General features: G+C 35.0%; 1 protein-coding gene across 2 annotated transcripts; it reads right to left on the bottom strand.

Annotated features, from left to right (window-relative positions):
• Nucleotides 1–8,170: 8,170 nt before the first annotated feature.
• On the bottom strand, nucleotides 8,171–10,127 carry LOC131604723 (ubiquitin-conjugating enzyme E2 variant 1A-like). Of its 2 annotated transcripts, XM_058877148.1 has the most exons (5): nucleotides 10,009–10,127; nucleotides 9,739–9,878; nucleotides 9,166–9,305; nucleotides 8,477–8,602; nucleotides 8,171–8,407 (listed from the first exon to the last, which is right to left on the bottom strand). In XM_058877148.1, the coding sequence occupies exons 3-5, from the start codon at nucleotides 9,226–9,228 to the stop codon at nucleotides 8,186–8,188; spliced, it is 411 nt and encodes a 136-aa protein (XP_058733131.1). In that variant the 5' UTR covers nucleotides 9,229–9,305; nucleotides 9,739–9,878; nucleotides 10,009–10,127; the 3' UTR covers nucleotides 8,171–8,185. The 2 variants fall into 2 exon arrangements, with proteins under 2 accessions (XP_058733131.1, XP_058733133.1); XM_058877150.1 differs by lacking the exon at nucleotides 10,009–10,127 and having other exon boundaries at nucleotides 9,739–9,900.
• Between the last annotated feature and the right edge of the window lie 2,138 nt (nucleotides 10,128–12,265).

Raw genomic sequence — 12,265 nt, 5'->3', positions numbered from 1 at the left:
CTGATGACTTATAGCTGATAAGCTGATTGAAGTGTTTGGTAAAATTAGCGGTTCATTTAGTTGATTAATTAAAATGACATAAAGGACATTTAATATATAATTATTTTATTTTAAATTAAAATAAATTATAGAGGGTAAAAGTGGATTTTAATTAAAATAATAAGGGTAAAAATGGAAGAAAAAATGATAAGCTATAAGCTATAAGCTAAAACGCTATTTGAAATAGCGTCTGAAAAATAAGCTATAAGCTAGTAAAATAAGCTATAAGCTCGTAATGAAAAGACTGTTACCAAACAGGTCTTTTATTGTTATATGAGCTTATAAGTTATAAGCTATAAGACATAAGCTCAAAAAGTGGCATGCCAAACAGAGCCAATAGATAGTCATAAAGCTATTCCTATATTTAAGGGGTAACAAACTATACCTATTAATGTGCAGATGAATTGGCACAGTTTGAATCATTCATAGTTCCCTTAATATTAGGAATTACTTATACAATACAATATCAATTGTAACTATAAAAACTCAGCATCTAGGGCTGCAACATTATTGAAAAATATCATTACTTTATGGTACCAGAGCGTAAAGCTTAAAAGCAATATTTTTTTTTTCCGAACCTTGTTATGCCTTCTGACGCTCACCATGTCATCACCAGCAGACAAACTGATCATCTTGAATGCTGGTTCTCAACTCTCTATTAAACTCGATGGAGACAATTACCCAGCCTGGAGAATTCAATTCATGGCTCTTTTAACAGGCTATGATCTTCTAGGTTATATTAATGGAACTAAGCCTTGTCCATCAAAACAGCTCGCGAACGATACCACGGCTGTTAATCCAGCCTTCACGCATTGGGTTCGACAAGATCAACTCATCCTACATGGTATTGTATCGTCTGTGGCCGCAACAGTGGTCACACACTTAGGAACCGTCAAAAGTTCCAATCAAGCATGGGAGATCCTAAAAACCATGTATGCGGGCCGTTCAAGAGTGCGGATTATTGCGCTCAAACAACGGATTTCCAATTTCAAAAAAGGAAATCAATCGATGGCTACATATCTACAAGGGATAAAGGCAATTTCGGATGAACTCTCAATCATTGATCATCCTCTTGATGAAACTGATCTTGTTATTCACACTCTCAATGGTTTGAGTGCTGAGTATCGTGAAATTTCTGCTGCACTTAGAAGCAGAGAAAGTCTCGTTGCATTTGCTGAACTTCATGAGAAACTGATCGATTTTGAAACGATTCATCACCAAGCTGACCCACTTGCAGCTGACAATGTGATTGCCACTACCAATGCAGTCACAAGAACCAAAAACTATCAACACAAAAACAACAACAACCGCAGCTCTTCTCCAACTCTGCGGAATGGCGAAAATAAGGTGATCTGTCAGTTTTGTGACAAGGTTGGTCACACTGCTAAGGTTTGCTACAGAATCAAGGGATTTCCAAAACGAAACGACCCTAAACCAACAGCGAACTTTGCTCAGAATTCGGCTGCAACACAACATGGTAACTGGGTCATGGATACAGGAGCATCTCATCATATTGCTCAGGACCTGCAACAGCTCACTTTAGCAAATTCCTATCCTGGAGCAGATCGGGTGATTGTTGGTGATGGAACAGGTTTGAAAATTACTCACACTGGTAACTCTGTTATTAATATTTCTGTCAAACCCCTTCATCTTAAACAAGTCTTATGTGTCCCTAAAATTCAATCTAACCTTTTGTCTGTTTCCAAGTTATGTCAATCTAATGGTTGTTCTGTTGAATTTTTTCCAAATCATTTTGTTGTCAAGGACCTGACCTCGGGTCAACCACTGCTTCAAGGACCACTTAAAAAAGCTCTCTATCATCTATCCAATGCATTCAGTCCATCCAGTCCACCATAAGAATTGCATACAAGCATCCATTCTGCATCTACATGGCATCACAAATTAGGACATCCTTCTTTCAAAATAATAAAGCATCTAATTGACAATCATCATCTACCAATAAAGCTTCCAGCCTCACATGAGTGTGCTTCCTGTCACTGTGCGAAAAGCCACAAGCTTCCTTTTTCAAATCATCATCTCACAAGCAGCAAACCTTTGGAACTTTTGTACTCTGATGTTTGGGGCCCAGCTCCTGTTAGATCATTAGATGGTTTTTTATACTATTTAATCATTGTTGATCATTTTTCCAAATATGTCTAGTTGTATCCAATGAAATATAAGTCAGATGTATTCTCTATTTTTGTTCAATTCAAGTCCATTGTTGAAAAATCCTTTAATTTGCCGATTGTTTCTATTTTCACTGATAATGGTGGAGAATTTATCAAATTAAAATCCTTTCTTGCCAATAATGGCATTTCTCATTTCACCACACCACCTCACACACCTGAGGTAAATGGCACAGCAGAGAGGAGACACCGACATATTGTTGAAACAGGTCGTGCTCTTTTGCATCATGCTAATTTACCCTCCCACCTATGGTTGTTTGCTTTCACCACCGCTGTGTATCTTATTAACAGGATGCCTAAACCAGTCATTAAAATGATCACTCCCTTTGAAGTATTGTTTAAAAGTAAACCAACCTATAGTAAACTTCATTCATTTGGATGCTTGTGTTTTCCTTGGCTAAAACCATATATGCAAAATAAGCTCCAACCCAGGTCTAAACCTTGCGTATTCCTAGGCTATTCACTGTCACAATATGCATATATTTGTCTTGAACTACTATCAAATAGGATTTATGTATCTAGACATGTCAACTTTGTGGAGAATGCATTCCCTTATCAATCCATAATTAATTCGTCATCTCCTTGTCCTCTAATTCCATCACATGACTCTACAGTACATAGTATTATTCATGTCAACCAAGAACCAAATTCAGCTCCGGAACCACACCAGTCCCGAGCACATGAGTCATCTCTGCCTGTGTCGGCAGTTCCACCTTTACCGGTATCCAGTCCTGCACCAGTCCTCGCACCGAACCAAACACCTACCTCTGAGTCATCAGTCCCGGTATCGAGTCCCACACTAGTTCCGGGATCAAGTCCTCCACCAGTCCCGGAGTCAATGCTACCTATCGAGTCATCTGTGACAACAGAGCTACCAGTGAGTAGTGATAACTTAACAACTTCTACCACTAACACTGCGTCTGGTTCGGTTCCAACTTTAACGACAAATAATCCAGCTCAACGTGCTCCTGTAGTAACAAGGTCACAAAATAATATCTTCAAACCCAAGAAACTATTTATTGCCACTAAACATGATTTACAGGAAAATCTTGAGCCATCTACCATTACTCAAGCATTCAAAATACCACATTGGAGAGATGCTTGTTCTGCTGAATTTAATGCACTCATGAATAATGGTACTTGGACCTTGGTTCCTCGTCAACCTCACACTAATTTAGTTGGATGTAAATGGTTGTTTCGCATCAAGAGAAATCCTGATGGAAGTGTGGCACGGTACAAAGCACGGTTGGTTGCAAAAGGATTCACTCAAACACCTGGTCTTGATTTTAAGGAAACATTCGCACCGGTTGTGAAACCTCAAACCATTAAAGTGGTTCTCACTTTAGCACTTTCTCAAGGGTGGTCTTTACACCAAATGGATGTTAATAATGCCTTTTTGCAGGGAAAATTGACTGAAGATCATAGTCACAGAATTCGCAGGTATGGGTGAAGAACCGCGAATTAGTTCGTGAGTACCGGTTCACGGTACTTTTGCGAATTGGTACGCTGAAATTCGTATAGAATTCACATCATTCGAAGAACCAGACGTACCAAAACAAACTTGAACTTCCTTAGATATTTCAATAATAAATTGATTAAACTAAACCACCAATTCTCAGCTATTTTGCAAGCTGTATTGGACTTAGGGGCCCCACTAATTCATTAGTCTTAGTCAAACTCTATCGTATGCTGCAACTGCAAGTCTTTTTATAGCTATATGATATTTTGAAACCAAACAAAGTAGCGATGTGAGACTTTCTTATATTTTACCCAAAGTATGATAGTGTCTACATATACATCTTCATCTCTTAACCATATTTTCCTACAAAAATAATTATTTTATAACTAAAAAAATTAGGAATTAATTTTTTTAATCAAATAAATTGAGAACTTATTTTAATTAAATAATTTTTTATTCATAGCGTACCAATTATTCTATTTTAGCGTACCGCGAACCCAAATAGCGTACCGACTCTGTATACCCCCTAACGTACCTAATTCTTTAAGAGTTGCGAACCGCGAACCCGAATTCGTACCACGTACTGAAGCGAATTACGAATTATGTGACTATGCTGAAGATGTCTACATGCAGCAACCACCCGGATTTATTCATTCTGAATTTCCTCAACATGTATGCAAACTCAAGAAGGCTATCTATGGTTTACGACAAGCACCTCGAGCATGGCATGATTCTCTCAAAGCTTTTGTTCTTTCTGTTGGGTTTCAAACAAGCCAAAGTGATTCATCCTTGTTTATTTACAATAAACATGGGGTACAAGCTTTCTTATTAGTATATGTTGATGACTTACTTACTCTTGACGGGCAGTAACACTACCTTTTTAACTCACTTCATGACAGAACTTTCCAAGAAGTTTTCTCTCAAACAACTTGGTTTCCCTCATTATTTTCTTGGAATTGAAATGATCCCAACCAAGGAGGGTATGTTATTATCTCAACATGGTTATATTAGAGAGCTCTTGGATATGTTCAATATGGCTGGAGCAAAGTCCGTCAACACACCATTATGTATGACTGCTCCTCTCAAACTAAATGATGGATCTGCCCCAGCCGACTCAAAGTTATTTCGTAGTATCATTGGTGCATTGCAATACGTCACTTTTACAAGGCCAGATCTGTCCTTTGCAATTAATAAATTGTCACAATTCATGCATCAACAACCCAAGTCCATCTCCAGCAGCTCAAGCGAGTATTACGGTATCTAAAACATATTATTAATCATGTTTTGAGGCTAGCAAAACCATTGCATCTCAAACTACAAGCCTTCACCGATGCCGATTGGGGAGGTAATTATGATGACAAAACATCAACTTCAGCTTACATAATTTATTTTGGTGGAAATCCTGGCTCCTGGTTATCAAAAAGACAAAAAACAGTTGCAAGATCCTCCATAGAAGCAGAATACCGATCAGCTGCCAATACTACAGCTGAGATCATGTGGTTGCTCAATCTATTAAGTGAACTTGGAGTACCATCTCAAGTACCTACTCTCTTTTGTGACAATATTGGCACAACCTACTTATGCTCCAATCCAGTATTTCACTCTCGAATGAAACACATTGCTCTAGATTATCATTTCGTACGACAGATGGTGCAACTTGGAAAAATACGAATTTCTCATATTTCTACAAAGGACCAACCGGCAGATATTCTAACAAAGCCTATGCATCGCACCAGATATTCATTTCTCAGAGACAAAATTTGTGTCATTGATGGTGATCCAATTTTGAGGGGGCATAATAATAGATAGTCATAAAGCTATTCCTATATTGAAGGGGTAACAAACTATACCTATTAATGTGCAGATGAATTGGCACAGTTTGAATCATTCATAGTTCCCTTAATATTAGGAATTAGTTATACAATACAGTATCAATTGTAACTATAAAAACTCAGCATCTAGGGCTGTAACATTATTGAAAAATATCATTACTTTATACATTATGCTTGGAGTTTGGGAGTGGCCTGTTGTTAAGAAACGTGGTTGGGCCTAACTCAACCATACAAAACCGGCTTGTAGGGTGAGGATTGCCCCCCCACTTATAAGGACATGTTCAGGCCATATATTGTCCGATGTGGGACTCTTAATACACCCCCTCACGCCCAGGACTAGACAACTGGAGCGTGGAAATAAATGGTGGGTGGCCCGATAGCGGAAACCATAGAAGGTGGCCCACCGGATCTTAAACGAGGCTCTGATACCATTTTAAGAAATGTGGTTGGACCTAACTCAACCCTACAAAACCGGCTTGTAGGGTGAGGATTGCCCCCCACTTATAAGGACATGTTCAGGCCATATATTGTCCGATGTGGGACTCTTAACACACCCCCTCACGCCCAGGACTAGACAACTGGAGCGTGGAAATAAATGGTGGGTGGCCCGATAGCGGAAACCATAGAAGGTGGCCCACCGGATCTTAAACGAGGCTCTGATACCATGTTAAGAAGTGTGGTTAGGCCTAACTCAACCCTACAAAACCGGCTTGTAGGGTGAGGATTGCCCCCACTTATAAGGACATGTTCAGGCCATATATTGTCCGATGTGGGACTCTTAACACCTGTTGCAGATACTTTTTCTCGTGCATTAGATGGGCTCAACTTCATGTTCATAGGTAAACAAGTAGATTACTTAATTCTGATAATTTTATTGGTATTGTGTTACTGAATATTAGTATAAGGGTGAGTGGATTGTTGCTCATGGAAAAGAAGAAGCATATATTAGCATTTTTTCTAAATTATTTAAGTGAGTGTAACTGTAGATCTTTTCCACCCACTAGTACAAAAATGTTAATTTACACCCGTTTTTTATTAAATTTACACCTATTATTTTTAATAAAAATCGGGTGTATATCCACAGGGTGAGAAATGTCTAACGAATTTACACCCGTTATTTTTAACAAAAATCGGGTGTAATTGGGCGTAATTACGTTTTTAATTACACCCTGTTTTAATAAAAATCGGGTGTAATTAGTCGTAATTCGTTTTAATTACACCCATGTTTTAATAAAAATCGGGTGTAAATGGACATAATTACGTTTTAATTACACCCTGTTTTAATAAAAATCGGGTGTAATTGGGCTTAATTACGTTTTAATTACACCCTATTTTAATAAAAATCGGTGGTAATTGGGCTTAATTATGTTTTAATTACACCCTATTTTAATAAAAATCAGGTATAGATATGTTCCTAATTACACCCTATTTTAATAAAAATCGGGTGTAAATACGCCATTTATGAATGAACAATTATATCTATTTACACCCTATTTCATATACACCATTTAGTTATATTTCATTTTCAATCATAATATTGCAAATACTATAAAATCATACACATAAAAATCATATTTTAACTAAGTCAAAATATTTTTAATATTAACAAAAAATTATACAAAATCATGTACAGTCATAATATTTCAAGTATTATAAAATCATACACATAAAAATTATATTTTAACAAAGTCATAACACTTTCTTCATATATAATTTTACGCCATGCTTGACGGTTAGCTTCGGTGTTCTCTAGTCCAATTGAATCCAACCGCTTTCCGCATGTAGCATTGAATTCATCCATGGCCAAAATACCACGCCCTAGAGAAGCAATTGTTTTCTGTATGCAAAAAAAAACAAGACACAATAAATTATTACAAGAAAGTGTTATTACAAGAAAGAGCCACATGTATCGATGGTAACCATACCGTGATTTTGACGAGTCTAACCATGACTCTGATACCACTTGTTGGGCAGTTCGGAAAGCGTCGAAAGTGTCAATGATGATAAACATTCAGGTTCTAAGAAACTTTTATACTGCATATCCACCAAAAAATTAACAACACTTCCTTCGTAAAATATTCAAATAATAGAATAAATTTCACTTCGCGTTCTATTCCATTCTGATAGTTACATTTTACTATTAACAAAAGCAAAATTCACATGAGATTATTTTTCATTGATTCACTAATCACTATTAATTTATTATTTTTCTACACAGGTCATCATCATAAGAAATTTTATGTCAAAAGAACATATATTTATATTTATATGATGACTTATTTAAATAAAGGATTTATTATAAGTAACATAGTTTTTTATGTAGAAATATAATCAAGGTACAAAACCCACATGAGAATTATAAATAAACTAAGAAACTACATGATGAAGTAACGTAACATGTTTATTGAATCGCTTTCATCCAAAAGCACAAATTTATTTAGGTAAACACTGAACACAGACAAGATAGAATAAAATAAATGGGGTTTTGTGTGAGCATTTGACAAATGGGGTTTTGAACAAACTGATCAGTAATTTCATTAAAATAGTTTATTCAACACCATACTAGACAATCAGTGTATACATGTTTGGACAGCATCAAAAGAAACAATTCTTGTTGTATTCAACTGACAAATTCACCATATAGTCTATACTATAGGAAGAAAACAAAATTAACCAAACTTGTGCCTATAGAAATTGCAATAATGGAGATAAAGGCTATAAAAAGGCTTGCAAGTAGTAACAGTCAGAAATAAGAGTGGCACACCTTCAGGAGGCTGAGCTAGCTTCCGATTTTGTGGAGTCGTCATTTCTTTCTTCAATTGCAGTAAAATATCTTCCATTGTAGACTCTCTTTTCCATTTAGCAAGCATGGGAAACAAATTTGGCTCAACCTGACAATTTAGATATTTATCAGAGCATATTCAATCACTGCAGAGTACATTAGTAAAAAAAATAATTACCGCTCCAGATTCTTGATTGACGCAAGTCATGTTAATCCTTGTCTGAAATCTAACAGATGGTGGATTGTCTGGATAATCCTTGCCGCAGAATAACTTCAACTGGTAGATACGACCTTCATGAACAGTCTGGTAAAAGAATGAGACGAGAAAGTTAAGCTCAACAAGTCAATATTATGTTTAATTTTTATTTGATACTAATTTCAACTAACAACTGGAGAGTGGCGCATGAATCATGAGCATGGTTTTAATTGGGAAAAAAACTAGTGTTGATCAAAGTACTTCAGAAAAATAAGGATCTAGGAAAAAGAAAATAGAATTTAATTTTTCAGGAAAAAAACAATAGCCTATATATTTTCAGTCATATTAGCTTTAAATTACTAGGCGTCATTTCATAGTTTACTTCAAAAGAAAACACAGTATGACATGTTCCATTAGTTTCCAATGCAATACATCAAACCCCTACACACAGAACATGCACCCTTCATTCTGATCAAAATATAAACTTGTTTCAAGATAAATGAAATATGGAAAAAATAAATTTGTAAGCACCACTTGACAAGGATGATGTGCATTGTGGATCAAAATAGAGAGCTGTAGAACCGTACAAATCTTAGAAGAGGAAAAATCTGCAAACTTGCAAAAAGGTTTCAGTGCATTTGATTCAACAGAGTGCAAAGAATATAACTTACACCAGGGGGGCCAATAATAGTACCAGTCCATGACTGCATGAATATGTCATCAGCATCATCCATTCCATAGCTAACAGTCCCATCTCCAATTCCCTTCTCCCCTCGCTCAAGCTCTTCCAATAATCTAAAATTCCTAGGAACTGCGTTGATAGACAGAATATTTAATAAAACAAGTGCAAATTACAAATCTACAAATGGAATAAATAGTTTCATTCAAATGAATATTAAGATAAGAGAATATATGAAATCGCAAAGCAAATATTAAATTAAGTTACATTCAAAAAATCTTGTGTAGATATTTGATCATATAATTTTAAATAAATATGACTTGATTGTATAAAAGATATAATAAATCACAAATAACATTAAAATATAATTTACTACATTTGGAAATAAATATACAAAAACAAGAAAGTTAGAAGATAGAAAAAGGATATCTATATAAATCACAAGGTATTGAGTAAGAATCCCCTTGGAAAAGGTTGTGTAACGGCCATTAATTACACAAGAACTAATAAAAAATCGTTTTCTTTGTGGTATCGTTCCATTTGCTAAAGTACACCTAAAACTCACCGAAAGTAACTTCTTTCAGATGTACACTTTTGCAAGGCAAACCCTCCCACTACATCAACTTTCACGACATCCTTTGCTTCGGGAATTTCTTCATCATTGAAACTGGAAAAGGTACCCGTGACACTCTTTGAATCAGGAACCTGAGAGCAAGTTAAGCACAAGTTTTTTGAAAACTTCAATCTAGTCTATAATTAACTTTCTATGAAAACAAATACTTTTAAAAGAAAAAAACTCTAAATATAAAGAGCAATGAGAGACTCAGATGATAACCGAATTCGTAAGAACAACAACTAAGTCCTCTTGAAAGTACTCAAACAAATAATAGTGCACTACAACTTTCCTCGTAGACAGAGGCCTCGAAACCTTCATCCTTTCTTACAAAATTCAGTGCAAAATCGGAATTTAGAAAGGAAAACCTTTAATGGCATATATACTGCAGTGGTCCTAATCAATAACTCTGATAGAATGACCTCACTAGTTCAAAGTTAGGCAATAACTATACAACTATATGTTCACAATGACCAAGTGCCAAAAAAATTCTTTCCCTTTTTCAATATAAATCCAACTATTTATTTCTTTTTTAACCAAATTATAACAACATAGGAGGGCTTCCAAAATTTAGATTACATTGGCATGTCAATGCTAGTTTCAGGAAAATATCAATTTCCAAGTATTACACATATTGATAAAATTCCCCTGAGAAGTTAATATAGTCAAACTACCAAGCAAATAACTTACATCTTCTCTTGAATAAAAGCTCGTGCTCTAAGAAATTCAGGGTCCATGTTATTTGATGATCGTGATACACCGCCTAAAGATTGCATCTGCGATGGGAGGGCATTGCCATTTAGTTGGGTGAGTCCAGGCAACTGAGTGCCTGTTTGATTGGGTACCTGTCCTGGAATATGTGCCTGTAGTTTCATCTTTATTCTTCACATAACTTAAAAATGTTCCAAGGAGCTAGTACAAACCAAACACCTGATGACTATTGCCAATTCAATATCAAAATCAATGTCAAAATCCATTTAAATGTAAATTTAAAGGCAGTAACAAAAGTAAAATTAATCGAATATAGAAAATTTGAAAACAAGAGGCAAAAGATATTGAATGCAAGCAATGATTGTTAAAGTGTATGAGCAAAATAAGCTTGACGCTAAACGGATTCCCTATAGTTGTTGTGGATAATTGAAAGAGTGGATATAGATAATAGAAATTGAATCAAGCTTGAGCAGTATAAGAAACCCTAGAAATTAAACCAAATCAACAATTACAAGTAAAGGGGCAACGAAACCCTAATAGATTGATGGGTAACGACGAACCTAAAACGGTGAAGAATCGGTTGCAGAAGGAAATGGGAGTGTAAAATTAATGTACGAAATTGGAAAAGAAGCTACAAAATATCGACGACCGCGACGACGAGGATTCACGATGCTTTTGCCGTGGAGAAAGAGAGAAAGGTCGGTGACAACATCTCCAACCAAAGGCACGTGCCAAATTTTGCATACCTCCGATTTAGTGTGCAATGGTTTTAGATTTTAGAGGCTTCCTCCATGTTTGTGTGCTAGATTGTTCACAAAGCTGAAAAATGGGTTTGGTGAAATGCATGCAATGGTTTTGGTGAAAGAATTTTAGTATATTTTATTCATCTAATAAGTTTAAACCCATTAATATTCTCTCATTAATTAATTTGAAATTATTCATAATATTCAGAATATTCACTTAACTAGTTATTAAGAATAATATTTTGAGTTATAAAAATAAATATTTTTTTAAGTCAATTTAAATTTACACCCGATTTTTAATTTAACGGGAGTAATTGAGATTTAAATATAATAATATTTTTAATTTACACCCGTTTTCAAAAAATCGGGTGCATATTTTCACATGATCAATCATAAACTTACACTTTATTTACAAAAGTGCCACCGTGTTTCTTATTTACACCCATTTTTAGTATATTGGGTGTAAATTTTAAAATTATATTGTTCATTTTGCACTAGTGACCTTCTGGCTAACCTTATCTCATAGCAATGTATTACCTTCTGGCTTGCCGGTGTTATTTTTTAATGTTATACTATTGTTAACAAGTTTAAGTTCTAGGGATCAATCTAAGTAACAAGGTATATGATTAGGATGCCAAAAGCACCTTTGAGTCACATTTGGTGCATATTATGAGTTTGGAGTTGTAATATTTAAATATTTTTATAGAAAACTCATTCATATCTTAAATCATTTGTTTCGTTGAAATGTCGTTAAAAACAATAATAATGATGAACTAACATTTTAGAACAAATCATCACTCATTTTCCACTTATGAAGATAAAGAAGAAAAAACAAAATAATTTAATAAAAAAAACGGAAAGTACACTAATTGAAAATGATAAATCTAGTATTGTTTTATGATTTGATGTATAGATTGTGATGTCCTTTGGACGGAGTGGTTTTATGGAGAGAAATGATAGATATACACTACATTTTGACATATACACCGTATATTTATATTATATAAATTTTTTTTTTTAATTAT

Source organism: Vicia villosa, linkage group LG1 (genome assembly GCF_029867415.1).
Source record: "Vicia villosa cultivar HV-30 ecotype Madison, WI linkage group LG1, Vvil1.0, whole genome shotgun sequence".
NCBI lineage: Eukaryota > Viridiplantae > Streptophyta > Magnoliopsida > Fabales > Fabaceae > Vicia > Vicia villosa.
Note: the sequence above shows the minus strand (reverse complement) of the source record. Positions and strands in the feature narration are given on the sequence as shown.